General features: G+C 38.6%; 3 protein-coding genes and 1 pseudogene across 3 annotated transcripts in view; 1 reads left to right on the top strand and 3 right to left on the bottom strand.

Moving 5' to 3' along the window:
* Nucleotides 1-20,583, bottom strand: part of LOC140507598 (zinc finger protein 511-like) — a 71,720-nt pseudogene extending 51,137 nt beyond the window's left edge.
* LOC140504845 (olfactory receptor 52E8-like) lies at nt 224-18,591 on the bottom strand. The gene has a single exon (XM_072610203.1). It carries the CDS (start codon nt 4,779-4,781, stop codon nt 3,846-3,848), a length of 936 nt encoding a protein of 311 aa, XP_072466304.1. The 5' UTR covers nt 4,782-18,591; the 3' UTR covers nt 224-3,845.
* The window catches only part of LOC140504842 (olfactory receptor 52E4-like), a 53,803-nt gene continuing 46,201 nt past the window's right edge, over nt 20,110-27,711 (top strand). Inside the window, exon 1 of the mRNA XM_072610202.1 lies at nt 20,110-20,285. The gene's annotated coding sequence lies outside the window, so the exon portion shown is untranslated. The remainder of the gene's footprint in view (nt 20,286-27,711) is intronic.
* Nucleotides 26,145-27,092, bottom strand: LOC140508768 (olfactory receptor 52J3-like). Its single transcript, XM_072616642.1, has one exon. The coding sequence runs from the start codon at nt 27,090-27,092 to the stop codon at nt 26,145-26,147; it is 948 nt and encodes a 315-aa protein (XP_072472743.1).

The raw sequence follows: 27,711 nt of genomic DNA, 5'->3' as shown, positions 1-27,711 counted from the left end.
CCAAGTACATTTCTCTCTTACTCCTTAATTTTATTTTAGTTTTTAGATATTATCCATTCATTTTCAAGGCACACCTATGTCCTCCCTCTCTCTCTCTCTCTCTCTCTCTCTCTCTCTCTCTCTCTCTATATATATATATATATACATATATATATGTATATATATATGTATATATATATATATATATATACATATATATATATCTGAACTTTAGTAAGCCCCTTATGATTTCCCTTTCCTGTTTACTTTTTTATTCTTTTGAACCTTGAATTTGAAAGTGAAATTTTCTATTCAACTCTGGTCTTTTTTTCAAGAATGCTTCAAAGTCCTCTATCTTATCAAATATCTATTTCTTCACTTGAAGGATTATACTCAGTGTTGATGGATATGTGATTCTTAGTTGTAATCCTAGCTCCTTTGCCCTGCAGAATATCATATTTTAAATCCTCTTATCCTTTAAATTAGAACTTACAAACTCTTGGTTTATCTTGACTGTGACTCCACATTACTTGAATTGTTTCTTCCTGGCTGCTTGCAATATTTTGTCCTTGACTTGACAACTCTGGAATTTGGCTATATAATTCCTAATAGTTTTCATTTTTGGATGTCTTTCAACAGATTATTGGTGGACTATTTCAATTTCTATTTTACCCTCTGGTTGCAGAATATCATGGAAATTTTCCTTAAAAATTTCTTAGAAGATAATGTATGTCTAAGTTTTTTTGTTTTTTTATCATGGTCTTTAGGTAGTACAACAATTTTTAAATTATCTCATCTGGATCTGTTTTCCAGGTCAGCTATTTTCCCAGTGAGATATTTTACATTGTCTATCAATTTTTTTTATTTTGTTTTGTTTCAACTTTATTTATTATTATTTTTCAGTATTATTTTATCTATTTATTATAGTATTATGTTTATTTCTTCTTTTTTATTTCTCATAAAGTCACTAGCTTCCATTTGCTTTATTCTAATTTTTTAAGGAATTATTTTATTCAATTTGCTTTTGAATCTCCTCTTCCATTTGGTCAATTCTGCTTCTTAAGGCATTCTTCCTCTCACTTGCTTTTTGGACCTCTTTTACCATTTGACCTAGGCTGTTTTTAGGGGTTATTTTCTTCAGCATTTTTTAGTGTCTCCTTTACGAAGCTGTTGACTTGTTTTTCATAATTTTTTTTGCATTGATCTCATTTCTCTTTCCAATTTTTCCTCTACCTCTCTTACATGATTTTCAAAATTGTTTTTGATCTCTTCCATGGCCTGAGACAAATTCATATTTTTCTTGGAGGCTTTGGATATAAGAATTTTGACTTTGCTGTCTTCTTCTAAGTGTGTGTTTTGATCTTCATTATCACCATAGTAATTTTCTAGAGTCAAAAGTTTCTTTTTTCTCTTTGTTTTTGTTTTATGCCATGGTTTGATCATTTTCCCAGTCTGTTACTTGGTTTTTTAACTCTTAAGTTAAGATAGGTTTTAAGGTAAGGCTCTGCTTCCAGGTTGGAAGGTGAACTGTAGCAACCTTCAGGAGTTTTGTGTTTCTGGAAATACTTCCAGGGACCTGGAAGTTTTCATGTCTTCCAAGGAGGTATGATCTAAGGAGAAATTGTTTATTACTCTCCTGGCCTGTTACCTGGTCTGTGAGTCATCACAAGGAATCTTTTCTGCCCTGGAAGTGTGAGGAGTTTCTCCCCTCCACAGTGGTCACAAGTTCTGTTGTACTAGTCTTCATCTTCACCCTGGGATTGCCACCCAGGACTGTGACATGGATCTGAATATGTGCAATGCCAAATAGTCCTTCCCCACAGCTCACAATAAGACCCTTGTGATCTTCTTCTGACCAGTTGTTTGACTCCCTTACTCTCTGTGAGTTGAGAGCTCCAAAAGCACCCACTGTCACTGCTGATTCAGTCACTCCTAAGGACAATTCCTGGTTTGCTGGGGCCAGGGCTGTGATGGCACCACTAGCACTAGACTGTGCTCCACTCTCACCCAGGTACAACTGACCTTTCCTGCTGACCTTCCAAGTTGTCTTGGACTGGAAATGTGTTTCACTCGAACTTTTTGTGGGTTCTTTTCCTCTAGAATTTGTGTAGTCATTTTAAGAGGTATTTAGAGGGAGTTGGGGGGAGAGCTCAGACAAGTCCCTCACTTTACTCTGCCCTCTTGGCTCTGCCCCTGAAATGAAAGTTTTAATGACTGTCATTGAATATCAAAAAATCTTGATACTACCTAGGTTTGTGACAGGATCATAGCTCATAGACTTATCTAGAACTTTGGGGGAAATTTAATCCAAACTTTCAGTTTACAAATAAGGAAACTAATGCCTAGAGAGGTTCAGTGATTTACTCAAAGTCATACTAATGATGTTTTTGTTTTATTTCACATTTCAAACAACAGTAAAATACTAAGTAATTTTATAAAAGATATATTAAGGCTTTATATTATTTACATGAAATAAACAAACACCTCAAAGAAACATTTTCCCCTCCTGAGAACCCTTTTAAAGTGGCTATTATTCTTTTTTCTTACCAGGTGGTTCATGTTAGCTCATGTTGTAGTGCAAAGAAGCATCATCTTTACCACTACCTCATTTATCTTATTTCTATTAAAAAAGTAATGCCTGACCAAAGTCTAATCTTTTCAATAAGTAATAGGAAATTGTTTCCTGAAATAAGTTGGCATTGAGGTGATTAGCAAAGGTCACAAAGAATTATTTCCAATCCTGACAGAAAGGTTGACCAGATGAGCTTGTGGATGCTTCAACTTCTGCTTCCTGAGACTCACAGGAGACAGTTATGAGTACCTTTCTGGTCCATCCCAGAGAGGTACCATTCAGTCCTGAGAATGGAAAGTAGAAGCTCACTATGGTGAATGATGCATTTAGAGCAGAATTTGACTCCTACATGAGCTCCTCTGGATCCACTGGACAGTAGTCATGCTAGATCTTACAGGGGCACAGCACTGACTTAAAATTAAGAAAGATTTTGTGAGTCCAAATCTGATCAAAAGGTAAAAGCATAGTGAGACTGGTATCCATGCAATATATAGATCAATTAAGGGATTCAGGTACATTTATCTAAAGAAAGAAAATTAATGTGATATTATAAGAGGAATGTTCAAGAAATATGAGTGGAAAAGGCATTGAAACTTGAGTCAGATGAGCATTCAAAAAATCCCAATAACTCCAGCATCATGAGCAGTGCTGGGTACACAGCAGACACTTAGGAAATGTTTAATGAGCAATGTATAAGTATTTAATGGGCTCCTAAATGTAAAAAACAATTTAATTTGTCTTTTCTGGTCATAAAATACTAGGAACAATGTATAAGAGGTAGAAAGAAGCAGATTTCAGCTTGATGAAAAGAAACACTATGTATGCATGTTTGTATGCATATGTGTATGTATGTTATGTATGTAGATGTTGATGTATGTGTGTGTGCATGCGTGTGTAATCAGCTGCCTCTCTGACACATGCTGCACATGTGATCTGGGTCATGTCATTTCTCTATCTGGGTCATGTCATTTCTCTATGTGTCCAAGATAACTTTTAAAAACTATGTGTTGCTGAACATTTATGATCATATTTCATACAGAATTTTCTTATTATGAGTTTTCTATGTCAGTTACATCAGAGGTATCTTTCTCCTAAAATGTGTGTGCCTACAGTTGGCAGGTTTCCACATTAAACAGCCTCATGAGGTCAACTCAAGCAATCATGGCACATCTTTCATGACCAGAGGGAAAAAAATAACTAATGGAAAATGTGATGGATTTGCCCATATGAGATATTATTCTTTTGTCCATATTATCTTCCCCAAGAGACTGAATCTATGATACCCTTTACAACTTTAGAGACTTAGAATTTGGAGGAATCTTTCCCGTATCCTTTTGGTCATTACCCCATAAATTATGGGATTCAACATAGGTGGAATCAAGAGATAAATGTTAGCCACAAAGATGTGGACTTGGGGAGGAACATGGTGACCAAATCTATGAGTGAGGAAGGAGAAGAAAGCTGGAGTATAGCCAACTAAGATGGCACAGACATGAGAACCACAGGTGCCTAATGCCTTAATCTTGGCAGCTTTTGAGGGGAAGCAGAAGACAGCATATAGAATAAAAACATAAGAACAAATTATCAATATAAAGTCCAGACCTCCAGTAAGAAAAGCAACCATTAGGCTATAAGCTCTACGGACTCTGGTTGGGGCACAGGCCAATTTAATCAGGGCCATAAATTCACAGTAAGTGTGAGAAATGATGTTGGTCCTGCAATATGGAAGCCATTTCAAGAGAAAAGGATGAGGGCTGAAAAGCACAGCTCCTCGGAGGACAATAATCAACCCAATTCCCACAATGACCTTATGAGTCAAGATAGTTGTATGTCTCAAGGGTTTGCAAATGGCCACATAACGGTCAAAGGCCATTGCTAAAATGAAACCAGATGCCATGCTAGACATTGAATGGATCAGGAACACTTGTGTGAGACAGGCTTCAAAGTAGATTTCCCTGTTATTGAACCAGAAAAGGCTGAGAAGCTTTGGCATGGCAGTGGTGCAAATAATCAGGTCAGCAGCTGCCAGCATGCAGAAGAAAAGATACATTGGCTCATGAAGCCTGGGGTCAGTCTTGATAATGAACAGAAGAGACAAGTTTCCCAAAAGAGCCAACATGTATACAAAGCAGAAGGGAATGGAGATCCAGATATGAAAACTTTCCAGCCCTGGGATACCAATTAAAATGAAAGTAGCAAGATGTAAATTTGTCCAATTCAAACTTGACATGGTGGGGGTTACCAGTTGATTTTGGTCTAAGGTAGGGTATTCCTTCACCTTTAAAATAAAAAAGAAAGATCAAGAATAGGTCAAAGCACAAAGAAGCATTATTTGAGGAATTGAGAGCTTAGTAAATGGATAGCTATCTATCAAGTCATCTATCATCTATCTACCATCTATGTCTACATCTATTTTATATGTATATATATGTAAATATAATATATGTGTGTATATGTATGTATATATGTATGTACACATACATATATGTCTGTGTGTATCTGTAATGTAACAAGTTTCTCTCTATAAACAATCTATCATCTATCCTTTATCTGTTTACCATCTCTCAGTCATCTCTCAATTATATATCAATATATCTTCATGTCTTTGTGTTTTATTTAGCCTCATGTCTCCACTTAAGCAATGACTTGAGTTCAGAAATTTATACGGAATTGGTACTCTGGAAGCCGATATAAATCTGAGCTTCATTATGCATTGCAGCAAACAGGCAAACAAATGGATAAACACACACATTCTATACCAACATCACCTGGCAAATGTTTGTTCCCATGGATACAAGAAAATAATCCAACATGATAGGGAGGGTGATATGTCCAGTAGGAAAGATGAACAAAGGTGGTAGTTTGGAGATGAAATTATATATAAGAATGGACTTGGTTGAGAATAGGTAATTAGTACCAGATATCAGAGGGAGTGTTATTAATAAGACCTAACTGTGATGCAAAAATTCTTGAAGTCAATTATTGATAGCAGGGTTGGGTGAAATTTGAGTAGGGAAATTTCTTTATTGGCACCACAAACTGGTGAAGGACCTAATGTTAACTCTCAAAGGCAGAAGAGCTGGTCAAGACTTTCACCCAATCAAAAACTGCAAGCATTATCTTCCTGAAACCAAGTTACCAGATGGAAATAGTGAAGTACAACCTGTCTGCATTTGTATACTTTATGGGCATTAGCATCACATAGCCTAACTAACTCCATATTAGAGTTCTATTATTATAATTAAAACATCAAACAATGTAAAGTTTACAATTACCACCCTGTCTAATTTTTTCCCATTTTATTTAATGTTATAAGTACCTGTGTCTGCACAGGACAACCTATTAGTATTTCTTCAAGGAAAGTGTTCTATCTAAACTCTGAAACTCCTAAAATGACTAAATACAGAGACTCAGACAATAAGTTTATGATAATACTTAGTGACTTGGATTGGCTGTATAATACTCAGAGTAACTGCAATGATTAGAAAGACTCAAGATTAGCTCTATTGATATTTGTTCAAAATAAGTAGAGGAATACAGAAGAATATTTGCTTTCCTTTAATGAGTTCAAAACATTAAGACCAAAGAACTTAAATAAACCATATTCTAACTGAGCAATTATCAGTAATCTCTGAAAGACCATGAAAGAGAAGAGAGGCACCCATAACAACAACAACAACAAAATCTATTTTAAAAGTGAAAGAGTTGAATCAGAGTTATTCTGGGAAGATGGCAGTATAGGTTAGAAAACTTGTGGTTCTCCAAATTTCCTCCATAGAGAAAGACAGAACATTGCTTCAGAGGGAATATAGAGAAGCAGAAACTAACAAAAGTCATGGGAAAGCAGTTGTTCTCTTAAAACAACCCAAGAAGACCCCAGAAAAGATCTGACTTCAAAGGGCAGAGGTTAGGCCTGAGTCAAGTGCAAACACATACAGGCCAACTCTGCCTAATCAACAAACAGCAAGCCCAGGAGTAGCATGGGTTGGGAGGAAGCCTCAGCCTTAGAAACTTTCATCTCACAGACAGTGTTGGGGGTCTAATGGCTGACGAGGAGAAGACTGAAGGACCTTCCACTGCTAACAGGTGCCAATCATATTTGTACTGATCAGATATGTCTCAGACTGGGCTCCAACTGTGGAGAAGAAGGAGCTAGCACACATCTGGTGAGTGCAGTAGTGGAGGGTGGGCATTTGCAAAGGAGAAGAGTCCCTGGTTTTAGTTCCAGGGATGAAAGGACAGCTTTAGTTTGCCACCACCAGTGGGAGTATGATCATTTGCAGGACAGCATGACCTAGGGCTCCAACTGTGGCTGGGAGTGAAGAGGAAAGCCCAAGGTTGAGCCCAGGATATGTCTCAGAAAATAATAGTAAGAAAGACCTGATAATGCTTGGGGCATCATCCTCCATGCCTTGGGACTAGAACTTGATCACACTACTAGTCACTAATAACAAGCAAACAAAAATAAATAAAGATGGGCAAGCAAAGGAGATAGAACTCAACCATAGATAACCATTACGGGGATTGAGAAGATCTGTGTTCATATTCAAAAGAAGATAATGGAGCTTTAAAAACCTGTCTTTTTTCAATGAGAAAAATCAAATGGTCCCAAGCACAAAACATTTTATTAGAAGACCGTTAAAGGGACTTCAAAAATCAAATAAGAGAGATCGAGGAAAAAAATAGAAAAAAAAATAAGGGCAATCTAAGAAAATTATGAAAACAAAGTCAACCAACTTGACACAGAGAATCAAAAATTCAAGGAAGGAAATAATTCTTTGAAAACTAGAATTGGGCCTACAGAAGCTAATGACAACCTTAGACACAAAGAAATAACAAAACAAAATCCAGAGAATGAAAAAAAGAAAAGAAAATTTGAAATATCTCATCAGAAAACAACTGATCTACAGAACAGATCAAGGAGAAATAATGGGACTGGCTGAAAATTATGATTAAGACAATCAACACAACAATATAGGAAAATATCAAGGGAAAATGCCCTGAAGTTCTAGAACAAGAAGGCAAAGTAGAAATAGAAAAAAAAATCCACTCATCACCACCCAAAAGAGATCCCAGGAGGAAAACTTACAAGAATGTCATAAGCAAGTTTCAAGTATGTATGTATTTAAGTAGAAAGTATAGAAAGCAAGAAAAAAACAACAATTTAAATATTGTGGAACTAGAATAAGGATTGCACAAAACCTTACAGCTACTACATTGTAGGACAATAGGTCTTAGAATATTCTATTTCACAGGGCAAAAGAACTGAGGCTATGACCAAGGATAACTTACCCAGCAAAGTTAATGACCATCCTGAATGGGGAAAAAAGGACATTAATGAATTGAAACACTTTCAGGTATTTGTGACAAAAGCAGCAGAACTTAAGAGGAAATTCAACATATAACATCCAGGAGAAATATAAAATAAACACATAAGGGACTCAATAAGGTCAAACTGTACACTTCTTATATATGAAATCATTATCAATTCTTTATGACTGTCACTTTTGTTTGGATAGTTTGAAAGAAAGACTTGGGCTGAGTTGAATATGATGAGGTGATTCTAAAAAAACAAAACTGTAGGGAGAAATAAAAAAGGAAGAATTATCTCATACAAATGGGGCAAAAAAAGGAAAAATGAATATATATGTTTATATATCCAATGCTAATCTCTCCCTCCCACATTTGAAATGAATATCTCATAGCCATCTCAAACTCATCAGGCCAAGCAACAACTTACAGGCCCTTCTATATTGGAGACATTCTTATTATTGTTGAGAGCATCATTATTCTTCCAGCCACCTAGGTTCACAACCTTGATGTCATGATTAACTATTCATTTGCACTGACCCCAAATATTCTATTTATAATCAAATCTTCATTGATTCTCTCAAAAGTTCTTGGATGTGTTCCTTTCTCTCCATTAATATGCTCACCTCCTTAGCTTGGGCCCTCATCATTTCAAATCGAGAGTATTTTTTAAAAAGGCCTTGCAATTAATTGCTTTTTACACACCAATCCAACCTCCACTGGACTACCAACATGATTGTCCTAAAGCACTGTGTGAACATATTGTACTCTTACTCAATATTTCATTGGATCCCAGTTGTCTTCATGATGAAATTTAAAACATTTCATTTTATATTTATGTTTTAAGGGGATTTGAAGTTCATAAAAATATGGCTCCTTCCTATCTTTACAATTTTCTACTTTCCTATTCTACACATAGTCTACAATCCAGTTACAATGATAAATTGTATGTTCTCCACATAGCACATTCCATCTATCATCTCTGTGTCTTTGTTCGTTCTCTCATGAATCAAAGCTCTCCCATCTCATTTCTGCCCACTCCTCTTACTCCTAGCATTCTTAGTTTCCTTAAGTACTTAGCTCAAATCCTACCTTTACCAGCAGACTTTTCCTCCATTCTCTCCCTTCCCCAATTCCTGTCACCTTGTTGTGAGATTTTCTTCCATTTATACTGTATAAAAAATATAAATCCATAGTTGTTTAGATCTAGTATCCTCCATTACAAGCCAAGTTGCTTAGAAATATAGAGCATTTTCATCTTTTATTAGTTTTTGGACCTTTACGTCAGTGCTTATCATCAGCTCTTACTTGAAAACTGACTGACTGACTGACTGCCTCTCAAGGAAGTGAAATCTTATTCACTGAGGTTTCCTCTTAGAACAGAAGAGAAAATAACTGGAACCATTGACTAACAACCACACTGTCATTCCAGGTCATGGAAGCCTTATGTTTCAAGAAATGACTGTCTAAATGATGCCCAGAATATAGTGAAAGAATTCCAAGGACATTCCATTATTCACTATAAACCTGATTCACAGGGCCCAATTTCATAAATGATGCCCTAAATTCATTTCTTCAAAAAGCCTAAAAATTTGAATGAAATGAATTCAATATTCTGAGACATGAGAAATGAAAGGATACTTGTCTTCTTTCAACATATTGTAAAAAGAGAGGCATGAAGTAATACACCAGATAGCATCAGAAAGTTGTTAGGTGGTACTATGGGTAAAGTATTGAGGCTGGAGTTGAGAAAATCTGAGTTCAAAGACACATACTACCTGTGTAATCCTGGACAAGTCATTTAATTTCTGTTTGCCTCATCTATAAAATGAAGATCATAATAGCACCTGCCTCTCAGGGTACTTATGAGGATCACAAAAGGTATATTTGTAAAGGATTTAGTCCCATTCTTGGCACTTATGGCTTGACTGGAGAGGCACAGAGCAGGATATCTGGTCCTCTCTCTTACACAACCTATCATTTAGTTTAAAATTCTTTGATTTTAATGATTAAAACCTAATTGTTTTCAAAATTATGATGTCCCAACTTTGCCCCCACTTAAGAAGTAAATATCCTTGGCCAGACCTTTTAGGAATAACCTTTTTTTATACTCCGGATAATCAAACTTGTTGTGATACGAAGAGTTAGATGACCCCAAATTTCCACAATAGAGTTAGCACATTACCGTGTCTCTTAATCTCAGCTTTCTCCTTTGTAGGGTGGATGGACCAACACCATAGCAATTGGCTACAACTGTGTTGTGAGGAAAAAAAATGCTATGTAAACTTTACATAATAGCTAACATTTATATAGTAACTGAGAATGTGCCAGGCACTGTATTAAACATTTTAGTATTATCTCATTCAAGCCTCACCAGAACACTAAGAGGTAGAGAAAACCCACATTTTACTGATGAGAAAAATGAGACAAACAAAATTAAGTGACCTCTCTAGGTTCACATAACCACAAAGTCCCTGAGGCTGAATTTGAACTCAGGTTTTCCTGATTCCAGGCCAGGTATTCCATCTACTGTACCATCTATTATTTTAAAGCACCAACTAAATGCAAACTCTCACTATTTTGCATTCATCCAACAAGCAGTTACTGAGAGACAGGTAGAGGGATAGCAGAAAACCCATCAAAACAGTAGTGACTGAACCTCAGTTGGAATTGTGGCTTTACCACTTACTATCTGTGCAATCATCAGCAATCTTATTTGAGTCTCAGTCTCCTCATTTGTAAAATAAGAGCTTACAAAACAGACCACCTTCATAGACTCCTTACAGTTCTAAATCTCTGATCTAACGGTCTTGCTGTGTGCAAATCACTGTATTGCATATCTAAAGCAGTATTAAGAAGGCACCAGCAATGTACTTTGTCAATTTCAGCATTTTACTGACCTACCAGAATAATTTAAAGGTGCTTTTTAAACTGCGGTCTGAAACACACATGGGGCTTCAGCTAATATTAGTGTTCATAACACTAATAGGTTCTAGAACTTTTTATCATGACATCAATTCATGTTATAATTCTAGTCCTATTAGTACCCTCCTAAGTGAGTGTGAGTGAGTGTATGTGTGTGTGTGTGTGTGTGTGTGTGTCTGTGTGTGATGGACACTTAAAAACACCTAGAACTACAAAGGAAATCAATTTTACTGAAATATAGTTATCAAAACTATTTTTCCATGTAATTTCATAGACCCCTTGAAATCAATCTATAGACTGTTAGGGATCCATGTAGCCCAGTTTAATGACTCTTGCCGTACATGCACCCACATCTCTATTCTTAATCACTTTATTTAGATTTTTTTTTTTTTTAGATATTAGAGGCAATATAGTGAGAGTTGGGGATAAAAATAAAGAACAGACCAATGGTTTTATTAACTAAGAATTCATAAGTAAAAACAAAGAAAAAATAATCTCCTCATGCTAATGCAAATAAACATCCTCCTTATCACTTAGAGAGGTGCTTAGAACCATAAAAGGTTAAGTGACTTGTCAGGGTCACACAGGCAGTCTGTTCGAATCAGAATATGAAAGCAAGTCTTTCTAACTAGAGAGACTGTTCTCTATTTGCTGTATAAGGCTGAATAAATTAAGTGAAACATGAAATCATATATACAAATCATTCTACAACCTTTAAAATGCTATCAAAACACCTATTTATTATCTTTTGAGACTGGTCATGAAATGAAAGATAGAGATCCTATATGCTGTATTGGTTGCCTCAAAATTTCAAAAGAATTTGAATATAGTTGTAGAAGAGAACATTTATAATAGCATTTATATATCAATTTATTAACACAACACCTCTGGGAGTCAGGTGCTATTATTATCCTAATTTTACAGACAAGGAAACTGAGGCAGGCCAAGATTAAGTGATTTGCCAAAGGTCACATGGTTGATGAGCATCTGAATCTCGATTTAAACTCATGACTTCCTGACTCTACATCCAATACTCAATAGCAAATCACATAGCATGTCACACAGGATGGGTAGGCACAAATTGGTTACAATTAATATCAGTGGAAAAAATGTGCATATCATGAAATTACAGATTTACTAAAATATCAACATAATTATTATGGAAAAGTATGAGAAGAATACAGAACACTGGAAGATCTGTAGGGTCTCCTATACAACAATGGACAACCCTAAACTCATTTGGAGGATGAAATATCATTATCTCTTGAGACTAAATGAAATAGCTGATATCCACAAACCTAATGAAACTGCTTCAGGTTAAGGAAGGGCTACAGATTTGGGTGATTCTCCTCTACCTCACTTCCAGAATATTCATCTTCTCCCTTTATACTCTTTTTTTTATTTATCCACTTATCACTTCATTTGGCAGGAGACAGCAGGGAGGGGGACAACCCCTCATACTGTTGCACAGAAAAATTTAAGTAAACAGAAAGGACATTTCCGTCCACTTAAGACAGATAGTAAGATACTTAATGCTTAATCTAAGCATTAGATGCCTAGTCCTGACATCTTAGGCAGCTCTGCTTCTGACTTTCTTTGTGCTCTTGGGGAAGTTATCATTTCTGTAAGTCTCAGTGTTGCCATGGTATCTGCCTTAACTACCTATGTTATCAGATTATTGTGATATTATGAGGTACTACCTTATTCAAAAATGCTTTGAGAAACAAAAATTCTCTTTAACATAGACAGTGGAAAAAGAATTGAGTGGAGAATAAGCTTGACTCTGTCTGCCCTTGAAGCAACCTGGTGGCATAATGGATGGAGTGATGGACTTTGAGTCAGGAAAACCTGAGTTTAAATCCAACCTCAGACAATCTCTAGCTCTGACCCTGGGCAGTCACTCATCTTCTCTCAGTCTAATCTTTCTCATTTGCAAAATAGGAATAATAATAACATTTCTGCCTTCCCTCAGGGTTGCTATGCAACCATAGGAAAATATACAAAAATGAGCTATTATTAATCATAGTAGTGTCACTTAGAGAGCAGTTATATTCCAGGAGAATTCCCTTCTCAGTCCTCTCTAGGTAGAAAAAAACTGAAGTACTAAGATGAGGTCAAAATAGTTGGTTTGAGAAATAATCTGAGGAGAAAAAAATGAGATGTTCAGACGTCCAAATTCCCCCTATTACTAGCCACAGATATAGCTTCTTCAGTGGTCAAGGCCACAGTTCTTTTAAGTCCTGTGGTCATCTTTCCTGTTTTCTGACTACTTTGCCTCCCCCTCCCCAATAACCAAACCCTTTTCTCAAACCCCAAACCTGTGTGACAAAATCATTTTGGGATTCTGGGGTGCGGATCTTGCTCTAACCTCACCTGTCATATAGGATTTCACGGTTGGAAATGAGGGATCACCTGATGAAAAAAAGGATAGACTTCAGTCCCTGCCATCACAAATAGTGACTGAAAATGTGCCAAATTACCCTTATAATTCCAAGCTCCTTTTTCTCGTGAGCCTTGACAACATCCAGGTGAGAAAAGCCTCTCCACAGAGACCAGAAAAGGCATGGGGATAATGCCCTGGGACTTTTGCTTAGAACAACAACTCTGATCTCTTGAGTTATAATATCACTAAAATCTAGGAAGACTTAAAAAGAGCAAAGAACCAGAGACAACCTTCCCTGGAGACTACTCCTCAAGAGGAATTCTCAGATTTCGACTCCATTTTTTTTTTTTGTCACAATAATAACAATATGAGCTTGGACAGATTTCATGAGATGATGAAGAACAGAAAGGCCGAGAGAGCTATGGTCAATGTGGTCATGAAGAGTTGGACATAACAGAACAACTGAACAATAAGAATAAATATACCTTAAAAGACAGAGCAAGTGGTATTTTTCTAGATTCTCACAGAGAAAAATTAGTTAAAATTGATTATGAAGTGTAATGTTAATTTAAGGTTAATGGGGGGGGGGGAGAAGAGTTGAAGATCTTCCCAATCCATTAATAGGTCTAAGAAACCTTTTGTTCATTTCTAGTAAGGTAATGGGTCACTAGGGTCATGCCCTCCAGCTCTGGAAAGTGTATATATACTTTGAGGTGAGGTTTTACTTTGCGATTTAGTTTTTGGAAGATGGTTGATGTGCCAGATGAGACTTTGAGTAGCAACTAAGAAACCAGTTGCATTTGAAAAGCCAGATGTTGGTGCTTCCACTTCTGGCAACGATGTATGTATTGTCTATGGTCAGACAGTTGGAAGTCCTGTCAGTTAGTCTTTCTGTTTGTATTTTCTCTAAAGTTCAGGATGCTGACTTTTTCCCCTGAACTAAGTGAATGATATATGTGCTTGATTAAAGTAGTTTGCTGACCCCTCAAAAGTTGCTTTCCTTTTAGAAAAGCAGATCTAAGAACTTGTATAGCAGGCCCTTCTGTATATGCCAGGGTCCTTGCTGATACATGAAGTGGTCAAAACACTGCTTTTACTTACCAAAATATATTTCATTCAGAGCATTTACATCATAAAAATAAATAAATAAATAAATGACTCAGTAATTAATTTCTTTAGAAATATATTTTATTTCATTAAATATTTCACAAATATATATATTTTTAAATCATTTATGTTTTAAAACTTTCAATTCCAAATTCTCTTCCTCTCTATCCTCATGCCTTGAGAAAGCCAGTAATATAATATCAATTACGCACATGAAGATATGAAAAACCTATTTCCATATTTGCCATGTTGCAAAAGAAAACAGACACAAAAAAGAAAAAAGACAATAAAAAATTCATTTGTCTTTTTCTGAATTTGTGTCTTGGTCTTCCCTGTCAATATAATTGCTTTTCCATGATCAGGTTTTTGTTGTTGTTGTTTCCTCATTTATCCATTTTATTTCTTGACTTTGAAATTTATATTAATAAGGAGTGAGTGGGGTACATTCTCAAGTTTCAGGTTAGTTTCAGAGTCAGTTCTTGGGTTTGGAAGATTTTAGTGCTTCCAAGGTAGTGTGATTTTGGAATAGGTGTGGTTACTGCTCTCCAGGTCTGCACTCTGATCCTTACCCAGAAAGGGACCCTGATCCCTTGGGATTTTAATTCACACTGCTCCACAGGGTCCCTATTCCATTGGGATCAGAAGTGCTGTTATTCCTCAAGGTCCTTAATCCCTTGTGACCCAAAGTGATACTATTCCTGATGATCCTGCCTTGTTCTTATTCTTTGGACTGGGAGTTCCTGAAGCTGCTACTGCTTCTGTCACCAAATCTAGCCCTACCACTGGTGCTTCATCCATGTGGGCTCTAAACCATCCTCTACTCCCATGTCCCAGATCTCTCCTTTGTGGCATTTAAAAAAGATTTGAGAGACATAATTTCTGGGTAATGTAATCATTTTATTAATAATATCAGAATTTTAGTAATAGGATGGTAATTTGGCTCTCTCTTAAATCAAAGATGATCATGGCGGAGGGCTCATAATTTTATATAGTATAGAGCATGGTCCCCAGGGTGGTAATCAATGCCCATTGGTTAACAGTTAATGAGAGAATGGATATTACAATGAAGGGTTGGACCTGAACTTAAAGTCATTTACTTTTTTGTTTCAGCAAGGTAATGACTTGACCAGAGTGACACAGCCAGTAAGTGCCAAGTGTCTAAGGCCAAATTTGAACTCTTGTCCTCTGGACTCCATAGCAGATACTCCATCCACCTAGATGCCCCAAGTCATTTGCTTCTGAAGTTAACCCCAGACTTGACTGATCTATTCAAAGACTTTATGCCCCACCCAAATCTAAGCAGAACACAATAGCTATCCTATCTGGGTGGGGTCCGAACAAGAAAAGGAGTTCAATCTCATTATTAGCAATATCCTTGAAGAAACTGAACTTTAAAAATCAAGACTTTTGGAAAAGGGGGGAATGCCTCTGAATCTCCTCAAATCATTTCTCTCAAATTCCAACCTCCTTGGGCTGGAAAAATGTCTCACATCAAATTTTTGTTGTCTCTGCATCTCCAGCATTTGATTCAAGGTGCTGTTTTAATGCACTATAGAATGGAACAGTGGGAGAGATCAGCTGAGTGTCCTCTATTCTGCCATCTTGGCTGCTGCCACTCAATAATTCATGTCAAAATTCCAGATATGAATAATATCAATCACCACATCAAGATTAAATCCCATAGTTCAAAGATCCAGAGAGAGGCAGAGAGATAGAGATAGAGACAGACAGATGGAGACAGAAAAATAGAGACAATGACAGAAATGTGTATATGTATGGATATATGCACGCATGTATGTGTATATATGTGTATAAATAATGTATATTATATATAGTGGGAAACAAAGGAAAGAGTTCTATTTTCACCAGGTCCAAACTCCCAGCTTTGAGTGGTAACAGTTTATCAGAGTGGTGACCTAGCATGGTGAGGCAAAAAAGATCAGAAACTTGTAAGAAACAGCAAACAGTTAAGTATCCACAAAGGTTGTTAGCCCCTAAAGTTGCTGAAAGGCAGATAAGATAGCAAAGTGCAAGGTGGCCCTGACCAATCAGAAAATACGGCTTTCAGAAAAACTGGACAAGGGCTGGTTCAGCTCAAACCAGCTGGGGTCAATGACAGGGTGACCTAAAATTCCAACTGAATCTGCTTGATGAAACTCATGCATATAAAAAAATTATCCCTCTATTTTCTGATTATGGGTCCTATATGTTTGGGAGGGGAGAGCATGTCAAAGAGTTTGTGACCCAAAGGAGAATGGACCAATCTGTCCTCTGATGAGAGAATCTGTCCTGAACTAACATTATAAGAATGTCCTTGCTTCTATATCTGCCACTCTCTCCTTCTGAAAAGAGGGGTGGGTTCCACTTTAGCCAAAACATTCAATTCCTCTGAACTCTGCTGTAATAAATTTTCCTTGATACCTTTTCAGTGTCAAGCATGTTTATAACAATATGTATGCCCCTACAAAGTATGGAGGAAAAATATGTAAGGATCCAGATGTGAAAGGATACATTTTAAGCAAGTAGTACATATATTTAGCTGGAATATAGTTCTAGAAGGGTATACTTTACTTAAAAAATACGGATAGTAAGAGAAATGGGAATCAGGATAGGGTTACTACTGCATGCTATGAAGATATCTTCAAGTAAATCAATCATGGAACATGATGAAACATTAGGTGGAGCTGTCACATTCCAGATATATACCCCAAGATTAGCAGCGTCTGCTATTGTACATAGCTGGTGTTGATTATATGTTGCCTTAGCATTTCATCTTCCTGGGATCAGCTACTGGACAATCTGTCAGTAGCACTTAAGTATCTCTATCAATATTCATTGAGGCAGAAGAAGATGCCTGTGAACCTAGAAAAACACTCAGAAGATTCAGTGCCATTCAGAAATACAATACCCCCAAGTACTTCCAAGAGTTCTGTTGTCCTAAATCCTTTTAGTCTAACCTTTGCACTTTTTTTCTCTTTTTTTTTTTTTTGCTTTCTCTATTCCTGCCATATTTTTTTTTTATGCTTTCTTCACTTTATTATTACTTAAATCTAAATAAAGAGAAAAGCCTAGACCTGTTAGCCTACAGGTATAACTGCTCACCTGAACATTTAACAATGAAGGAAGCCAGTCTGGAATGACTCCAACCTCCACCACCACCTCCAGTCCCCCAAGGACCTGACCCAGTAAGTAGGCTAGGCTAGATGAGCTGGGCCTCCAAGCAAGTGCAGTGACAGGAGAAAGGTGACTCCCAAGCAGATCAAGCCTCCTAAGATTCTGCCTGGTCCAACTAGCCCAGCTCAGACAGAGAGGGTGGGAGAAGGCCCCAGGGCTTTGAAAGGAGGTGGAATTTCACACCTAAAGGCAGAGGTTCAAATCTGGGCTTTTGTTGTTCTTCCTAGCAGTGAGATTTCAGGTGTGAGGATGCCCTCTAGCAAGGCAAAAGGAACTCTCTTGTATTTTGAGATGTTTGAGAGTTACCTGAGACAGGGAAGGTTACAAGCCCTGCCCAAGGTCACACAGTAGGCCACATCAGAAGACTTTGAACTGAGGCCTCCTTGCTTCCAAAGCCTACCCTCTCCACTATGGGGGTGTTGTTCCTTAGCAAACAGGAACTCTAGAGGGGCAGCTGAGGTCACTGGAGCAGCCCAGGTGAGCAGGAGAGGGGGAGAGCTGTCTTTGGCCTTTCTTGGTATCCCCAAAGCCTGGCACATAGCTTGGCACCCAGGAATGCTTCATAAATGTTTACTGACTGACCAACTCTGCCCTTGTCAAGCTGCCCATCAGGCAGGATCAGTCAGTCCTAAAGTACTCCTAGGGTCAGTTTCTGGGAATGCCAAAAAAGGCGAGGGCAGGGAGGACCCAGTTCAGTGGAGAAGGCAGCACATACCATGTGAAGGGGGGAGGGGTCAGAAGGCAGCAGCCAGACGCAAAGAACTGAGCCCTACTCACCTGCAACCTGCAGTCTCTGTTCCAGGAACCTCAGGGCTCTAAAAAAAGTCTTTGTACAGGTGGTACCAGAAAGGTTTCTCCTTAACTCACACTGCTGGTCAGAGTGTTTCTGACATGTCAACTATTCATTAACTATGTATCGAAATAAGAAAACTCTAGTGGCAGCAGGCCCATGTGCCTCCCTGCCAAATGAACACTGTCCCCACCCCAGAAGCCCTCCCTGCAGAGGTGGGACCACATTCCATCCAGGGAAGGCCAGGTGACCAGAGTCTAGGCCCTGAGCACCATTCTGGGACAGCTGGGGCCCTTCAAGGAGGGGGCACAGCTACTGGGCCTTAATCCTTGAAGCCAAACATACCTTAATGGTGAACTTTGTTTCCCAAGGTGGCTTGTCCTTGTCAATCCATCCATCCATCTGTCCATTTGTCACACATGGATCATGTCTGAATACCACCCAGTACTGCTCTCCCTCCATGTGAGTGTGTGTGGCCTTTCCACAGGACACCTGGGGCAGCAGGAAGGAGGGAAGGAAAGAGGGACAGGAGAGGGACTGGTGGCACAAAGGCTGAGGGCAGCTCTCATGTCCCTCCTTCCCTCCTTCCTTGATGAGGAACAACTATTTCAGGAAATGAAGAGGTACCCCAGGACCAGTCAGGCACCACAGATCTTTTAAGTACAGTTATGGTGCCCTGCATGCCCAGGGCCTCCCTCCTCAGCAAGGCAGAACTGAAAACCCCAGCTTTGAGTGAGAGGATGTTCCAAGTTGGCATCCAAGCTTAGTGCTGCCCACCTGCTTGGGCACTGGGATCCCTTACATCAGTTAGAATCCTGGCTCTGTGACCTCAGACCAGCCTGGGCGTTAGTGGCAAGGGAAAAGGCACCACATGAGGCCAGCCACTTCAGGCCCCCTCCCCCTACCAGGAAGCCTTCTGTTTTCTATAGCTGAATGGTGACATGTGGTGCAGAGGCCCCCACCAGAGTCTGTCCTCCGTGGCCTCACCCAGTCCAAGGAGCAAGTGGAGAAAGGGGTGGGGGAAGTGTGAGCCCGTATGAGTGGGTCAGCGTTTGTCTGCATCCTTTTCAGCTGACACCCTTGTTCAGCCAGCAGTGGTGCCCGGGTCAGCCCGCAATGCCACAAGCTCAGACTGTTGGCATTTTATCGTGTCTGTCCTGCCTTTGGGGAAGCTTGCTTCTGCTTGGTAACAGTAAAATTAAATGACCCACCACCTTCAGCATCCTTTTTGGGGGCTCAGCGCTTGGGTAGACACATGCTGGCAGCTTGGGGGAATCCCGGAGGCTGTGCCAGGATTCCTGTGCTTCCTCCCACTGTCCCCTCGGGTGGGGGGCGATGAGGCTCCTCTGGAAACGCCTTAAATGCACACCCATGCCTGGGGTCCTTCGCGTTCCTTTCCTTCTCCTTGCTCTTCCTTGGTTTCCCACGTTCCCTTAAGTGCCAGGCGAGATGCGGGCACGCTCCCAGAGCGGTGGCACCTCGGGGGCTTCTGTCCAACGCCGCTCCCCTGACAGGTGGCCCAGCGACGGTCACTTCTCTTCTTGGCACTTTAAAATCCTCGAGTGGCCCCTTGGCCCAAGCAAACGGTGGCCGGGATCCGGTGGCTGTAGGTCCGCTTCTCTGCACGGCCTCTCTGGGGCCCACCTCCGTGGCCTCCTCCCCTCCGGGCGCAGCGGCCAGCCGCCTCGACCCCCGGCCTTCCCGGGCAGGTCCAAGGGGAGTCGGGGGCTAGCAGTGCGGGCACGGGTGCTCTCGGCGCTCCCGGCTGCTGAGGAAGAGCCGGGGCAGCCCTGCACCAGGCACTGGCGCATGCTCAGTCCCGCGGCTGCTCGCCCAGCAGCTGGAAGAGCAAGTCCTCCCACCAGAGGAGGGGCACGTGCGGCAGGTCGGCACGAGCGCCGGCACGCGGAGCACACGGAGCACACGTGCGCGTGCAGCGTCCGCTAGTAGTGGCGCTCCTGCGCGTCCAGGCTGGCGCACTCCTGCTGGCACCCAAAGGCCGCCACGCGGGGGCGCTGCGGCCCCTGCGAGATGACGTCCTGCAGGTAGGCGTGTCCCTGGACGTCCCTGTCCTTGAACCACCCGTGTCCCGGGGCAGGCTCTGGGCCCCAACGCGAAGCGGAAGTGGGGTGCCCCGCCTGGCTCAGGAGGCTCTGCAGACCCGGGGCAGCCGCATTCTTCTTGCGGAGCCCGAGCCAGGAGCGTCTTCCATACTGTCAGGAAACACTGAATTCTTTCTAAGAAACCAAAGTATACAAATACCTTTCTCAGCCCTTTGCAGTGACGTTAACCAAGTATTAGGTGTTGAAAAAAATGATATTACTTGTCGCTGGTATAAACCATAGCGCAGAGTGCTAGAAAATCCCCCTTTAATTCTTTGCCGAAATTAAGGTCCTTTGCTCTTTGTGTTGACAGTGAACTACTGTGGCATTTTTTATTTGTGTTTTATTCCAGGTACTTTATTGCTAGAGATATCAGAATCATCCTGGACTTTCCTCATGCTTTTCCTTTTCAAAAAAAAAAAAAATACTATAAAATACTATAAATACCCAAATTAACTACAGATGACATATAAAGGAAGATACCATAAAAAAAATACATTTTCTTATTATAAAAAGTAATCATAAACAAGCGTTTAAATTCATAGAGCGATAGACTTTTTTTATAAGAAAATGTTAACTTCTGCTCAATTTAAAATACACACATATATGATATATACATATATGGAGGTGTATATATAAATTTATATGTATTATTTCTATGTATGTTATATGTTAATATATGTTACATGTAATATACATATTATATATGAAAATTTTTTAAAATTATGGAATAAAGCAAGCATTTTCATAACATAACAGTACAACAGTAATAAAAAGATTGCACATATAACTGCAAATCTATGATGTACAACTTGCTGTACATTTTAAATATATAATAAAGTTATCGTGAAAATTTATTTTTCCCCTTCCCTCCCTCCCCCTACCTTAAAGATGGATACTATTAGTCACAAATACGTATATGTATATACGTACACACACGTGTGTATATATATATGTGTGTGTATTCTATAACAATTTCCTATTTATCATGTCTTCCTCTAAATGCAAATGGTATCTTCCTTTATATGTCATCTGTAGTTAATTTGGGTATTTATAGTAATCAACTTGAATAATTCACTCAAAGTTGTTCTTAAAACAGTAATGCTGTTACTTTATATAATATTGTCTTTATGTTCATTTCAGTCCATTATTTCATGCAAGTCAATCCATGTTTTTATAAGATCATCAAGTTCATCATTTTTTATAGCACAACAATAATTTATCACAACTCTTTCAGCCATTCCCCAAATGATAGGTATCCTCACAATTTCTACTTCTTTGCCAACACAAAAAGAGCTGCTATAAACATTTTAGAACATATAGATTCTTTTCCTTTTTACCTAATCATATTGGGAAATAGACCTAGTAGCAGTATTGCTGAGTTTCACTTTATTTTTATGATTAAGCATATATCTAAAAGGACAGAAAGAATAGAAAGAAAGTAAAAGAATATTGGCAGTGGCATTTTTTTTTTCAATTACCAAAGAACTGAAACCTAAATGGCTACTCATCAGTTGTTAGGTGAATGACTTAACAAATTGTGGTATATGAAGAGCCAATTCAGCTCAATAATAATAATATATTAAGTATCTATTTTATGTCAGACACTGAGCTAAGTACAGTGGATACACTTAATATTAAAAAGAAGGCAGTTTCTTTTCTTAAGGAGTTTACAATCTAATGGAGCAGGTAGAATAAAGGCAGCATCTCAGCTGAACTCTCTCCAAATACCCCACCAAAAAAACACTTTAAAACTCCTTCAAATGAAATTCTAGGGTGATGCAGCCAACAAAAGATAAGGGTAAGACATTTTTCCTACCCTAGATAAATTAGGAAGTTGAAATGAGGGGTCTGTACACATGGTGGCAACATTAGCAATGGGTTTCAGAGGTAACTGTAACAGATGCAGGTACAGTTTCTCTTCCTAGTTCCATGACAGAGAGGAGCACTAATCACAATTCAAGGACTAAAAGGAGTAATAGTAATTGTGACTTCAGGGGAGCAGGAAGTCTTACTGAGTAAAGACCATAGTGTAGACCAAGAGAAAAGTGACCACACCTTTCCCCAGATCAAAATATCTTGGAAACGATGAAAATTTAAGGACCCCCAGAACTAGCACTGAAAACAACAGCACAAAAAAGTGTGACTCTTGAGACAGTGACCACTTTCTCCCCAGGGTAAACAAAGCCTGACTTTAACATAAAGTTCAATGTCAACAAATAGGTAAAATAAGTAAAATCAAAAACAAAACGAAAGCCAGACCATAAAAAGCTATGATGACAGGGAAGATCTAGACAGAAACTCAGAAGACAAAAACATGAAAGCAGCCAAAACAAAATGTCAAGGGGGGAAATGCAAATTGGACACAAGCTGAACAAGAATTCCTGGAAGAACTAAGTTAAGTAGTAAGAATGGTAGAGGAAAAATTGGGGAGAAAAATGAGAAAATTAAGAAGATAATTAGCAGCATGGTAAAGAGATATGAAAATATTGCTGAAGAAAAAGATTCCTAAAAAAGCAGAATTGACCAATGGAAAAAGAAGTACAAAAGCTTACTGAAGAAAATAATTCTCAGAAATTAAAATTGGACACATGGAAGTGAATGACTTCACAAGAAACCAAGGAACAACAATAGAAAGTCAAAGGAATGAAAAAAGAATAGAAGAAAATATAACATCTCATTGGAAAAAGAACTAAATTGGAAAATAGATCAAGGAGAGAAGATTTAAAAATTATTTTACTACCTAAAAGCAATGATCAAAAAAAAAAAAAAAAGAGCATAAGCCTCATATTTAAAGAAACCATAAAGGAACATTTCCCTGGTATCTTAGAACAACAGGATACACTAAAGAATAGACTGATCATCTGCTAAAAGAGATTTCAAAATGAAAAGACCCAGGAATATATAGACAACTTCCAGTATTCCTAGGTCAAGGAGAAAATATTACAAGAAGCCAAAAAGAATCAATTCAACTATCATGGAGATATAGGATCACATTTGATTTAGCAGCTTCTAAATGGTACACAAAATAGCTATGTTGTAACAATGATCAATTCTGAAAGACTTAGCAGCTGTGATCAGTGATACAATGATCCAAGACAGTTCTGAAGAACTAATGATGAAAAATGTTAGCTACCACCAGGGAAAAGAACTGATGAGCTCTGAGCACAAATCTCAGTATAACTTTTCACTTTTTTTCTTTTTTTTTTTTTTTTGCAACACAGTTAATGTGCAAATAAGTTTTGCATGATTTCATATCTATAACTGATATTGCTTGTCTTTCTCAATGGGTGAGTAACGGGTTGGAGAAAGGGAACAAATTTGGGACTCCAAATTAAAAAAAAAAAGAATCTTAAAAATAAATAATATTTTAATGGGGGGTATAGAATAACACAAAAGGAAAGTAAAAAATGGGGGATGGTGAGATCAGGGAGTACCCAGCATGGAGGCATCTTGTTCTATGTAGCTGAATCCAAACAGAGCAGCAAATGCAGAGTGGAGTGAACCAAAGTGCAGTTTCTTCTCTCTTTAAAGTAAGGCATTGTGAGGAATTTGGTATTCTTCCCTTTGGCCCTTCAATCAGAGGGGTAAGAATATAATAAAATATCATGCTACATTAGAAAATAGAAAATATAAGACATGGAAAATTTTGCTTACCTTATTTTTTCTGGGATGTCACCTGCTTTTTCTTTCAATATGATACTATATTTATTTGTACATATTTCTGTTCATATCTATTGGAAATTGAAGCTTCCTGAAGCTGCTATCTCCATGGAAGTCTTTAATACAAATTCAATGTTTAGACATGTTTTTAAGCTTTTTCTTTCATATTTCTTTTTTTCTCTGCTAATCAGACTTCAGGTAAGTCTATTTGTGTCTTGCCTGCTCACTTCTCTAGGACTGTGTCTTAAAGGAAATTACTCCTGTACTCTTTGTCTTTATGAAAATATGTAAAGAGCTCTGAGGACAATATCTCAGTCAAGTGAGATAGAGATAAGTGATCTTAACTTTACCTTGCTCATCTATTTCTTCTACTCCTCCCCATCCTTGTCAACAAGCTTCAATTATGAAAGCTCAGTTAAATGAGATCATTTATGTAAAATGCTTTGCAAACCTTCAATTGGTGTATATATTTATGATATGTATCATTATTATCATTCAGTTGCATTGGGTAAAACATTATACAGCACCTAACAGGTTCATTCAACATTTTCAGGCATCTCCTATGATGAGCTAGGTATTTGTATGGAAAGGTCATACAAGAAGCACAAGAGTTACATAAATAATAAGGAAATGTAAGCCTTACATATCAATGCTTTAGTTTAATTGAATTGGTATTAAATAACTTATAAGTTCCATGACAATGACTGATTTAATTAATTATTAAAAAGTAAGATAATAAAAGATAGATCAGGGAGAGGGATATGTAGATGAAAGAGGCATCACCTCACAAACACTATGATTGTTACTGACACCATTGAGAGTATAAATATAAACATCAAAACGCTATAAACATCAAAAACATGATCTATCAGACATTAATACCAATATCCTATTCTTCTTCACCCTATCATACATTAGCGGTGACACATATATCATAATTTCATCACTGTTATTTCCATAATTGCTGTCATCAGCAACATCACCGTTAACACTATCATCAACATGATCAGTTTATCCTTCCTTCACTTTTATCATTGTCAGGAAGCTATTCTTTAGCACTCGCAGAGTTATTAACCCTGGGAGGAGAACATTGTGTGTGTGTGTGTGTGTGTGTGTGTGTGTGTTTGCATGCACATGTGTGATCCTAGCCTTAGTTACTGAATGGGAGTTGCCTCAGTCAAACTGAGACTTGCTAAAGACCTTAACTTTAAAAGACTAAGGTCTTCTACTGCATCTGGACCATCTCCAGTCATCCTGATGTGTTTCTGGTCAGTGGACCCACATGACTCTGGAGGAAAAAGTGACACTGGTGACTTTGCTCATCTCTCTCTCTTACAACCAATTCACTTGCATGTCATGGCATTACTTCTATGATGTCATGGTCCTCCTTGAGAACAGAAGGACAAACAATAACCCTGTAAGTAATATGAGCTACCCCACTGGGGACACAACTGGAACTACCCAGTTGGGCAATACAGTGTGTGTGTGTGTGTGTGTGTGTGTATGTGTGTGCACTTGCACTCAAGAGAACAAACATGCCCAACCAAATATGTGGGTATTTTTATTTACATGTTTTTATATATGTATTTGTGTACTTGACTCATTCATAATCCATCACAACTTAATACAAAAACTTCTTTGTGTATTTTTGTATCTCTTCTTATTGACTTCTCACATGCCTTAGAAAATGTGATCAAAGAGGGCAAGGACTCCACCTCTATCCTTATTTGCAACTTCCTTGGCATCAGATTCGCACAGTTCACGTTTCTAGCACCCAATTCTCAGTGAAGAGATTGGGGCGCACCTTCAGCTTCATTTTCTTCTCTCAACTGTTCCCTGATTATCAGATATGCTTTATACAGGGGAAAAGGGAAGCAGGAAGACAGGGAAATATTTCACCTGTGCTGTATTTCACTAGGAAAACGAATCCAAGTTTTCCTTAGGGAAGATTTAAAACTCAGATGTATAAAAATGATTATACAGCATAGCTCCCTTTTTTACATTATCCAACTTGTCATGAAAGAGCGGGACTCACTGGCAAAGTTCACCATGAGTGAGAAGAACATGGGTTCCTTTCTTTATCTCAGCTCTAGGGTTAAGGTGTTTCTATTGTTATCTCTGATATTTCTGAAATCATACTCAGACAACCTTTATCCTCAATGCCCCTAGAACATAATCCCTTATCTTTTTAGTCCTGACTCCATAAACAATGGGGTTAAGGAAGGGAGGCACTAGCAAGTACATATTAGCAATACAAATGTGGACATGAGGGGGCACGTTGAAGCCAAAGCGATGAGTTAGGAATGTGAAACCAGCTGTAGAGTAGAAGACAAGGATGATACAAACATGGGAGCCACATGTGCCCAAGGCTTTAAGTCTGGCCTCATGGGATGGGAGATGGAAAACGGCACGAAGAATGAGGATATAGGAGATGGCAATAAAGGAGGCATCACAGCAGCCAAAGACACCAGCCATGGTGATGCTGTAGCCCTTGGCAGCACCGGCATCTGCACATGCAAGTTTGACCAAGGCCATGAACTCACAGTAGGTATGTGCTATTATTCGAGTCTGACAGTAGGGCAGTTGCTTAAGCAGAATAGGATGTGGGAAGAAAAAAACCACACCTCGAAGTACCATGGCAACGCCTATCTTGGCAATGCGGATGTGGGTAAGGACAGTTGTATGGTGCAGTGGGTTGCAAATGGCCACGTAACGGTCAAAGGCCATTGCTAAGAAGAAGCCAGATTCCATGGCTGTGAAACTATGGATGAAGAACATCTGAGCTAGGCAGGCATCAAAAGCAATTTCATGGGAACCAAACCAGAAGAGACAGAGCATGCGGGGCATTGTGGAGGTTGACAGCACCAGGTCAGTGACAGAAAGCATGCACAGGAAAAGAAACATGGGCTCATGTAGGCTTTGCTCTGCTTGAACCACAGCCAAGATGGTCACATTTCCAATTACAGCCACTATATACATGGAGCAGAAAGGAATCCCTATCCAAGTATGCAGGTGCTCCAGGCCAGGGATGCCCATTAGGAAGAATGTGGATGGTGAAAATTGGGAGGCATTGACCAGGATCATCATAATGCTGCTTTCTCTTCTCAGAAAATTATTTTTGTGTTTTCAGAGCTCAAAGGCAATCTGAACCTGAAGTATATCCAAAACAGAAGTCATAGAAAACCATGGATAAATCCCATTAGAGACAACAACACAACATATACTTTTTATTAAATATATTATTTGCTTTATTAATGAACACCATTAAAATGACAAGGATAAAATGGCTATAGTATTTCATAAAATGGGAAAAGCATTAAATTTACCAATTTCCATGTCCTTTACTTCATATCCTTCACTTCATATCTTAGGCTATTAGACTTTACACTTTTCCCTATTCAATTGTATGTTATTAGATTTAACACTTTGTCTAGGCTTTTGAGTTCCTGATTAATGTTATCCAATAATCAGATACCTCCACTCAGGTTTATGTACCACACCAATTTGAGAAACTGCCATGTGTGCCTTTCTCCAAGTCATTAATGAAAATATTGAATAGTACTAGGCTGAGGGCAGAAACCTTGGTATGTCTTTTTTGCATGATAAAACATACAACACGTTGCAGGTCCCACTGTCATAGTACTTACTAATGTACTTGTCATCTTATTGTCTTCCTCATTTTCTTGAATTAATCAAATTCATGGGA

This window comes from Notamacropus eugenii, chromosome 5 (assembly GCF_028372415.1).
Source record: "Notamacropus eugenii isolate mMacEug1 chromosome 5, mMacEug1.pri_v2, whole genome shotgun sequence".
In the NCBI taxonomy this organism is placed as follows: Eukaryota; Metazoa; Chordata; class Mammalia; order Diprotodontia; family Macropodidae; genus Notamacropus; species Notamacropus eugenii.
The sequence above is the reverse complement of the archived record's forward strand: the minus strand, read 5'-3'. Positions and strand labels throughout refer to the sequence as shown.

What these genes read in the sequence shown, in the direction of transcription:
- LOC140508768 (XM_072616642.1), bottom strand. Translation starts at nt 27,092, where the DNA reads ATGATGATCCTGGTCAATGCCTCCCAATTTTCACCATCCACATTCTTC.
- LOC140504845 (XM_072610203.1), bottom strand. Translation starts at nt 4,781, where the DNA reads ATGTCAAGTTTGAATTGGACAAATTTACATCTTGCTACTTTCATTTTA.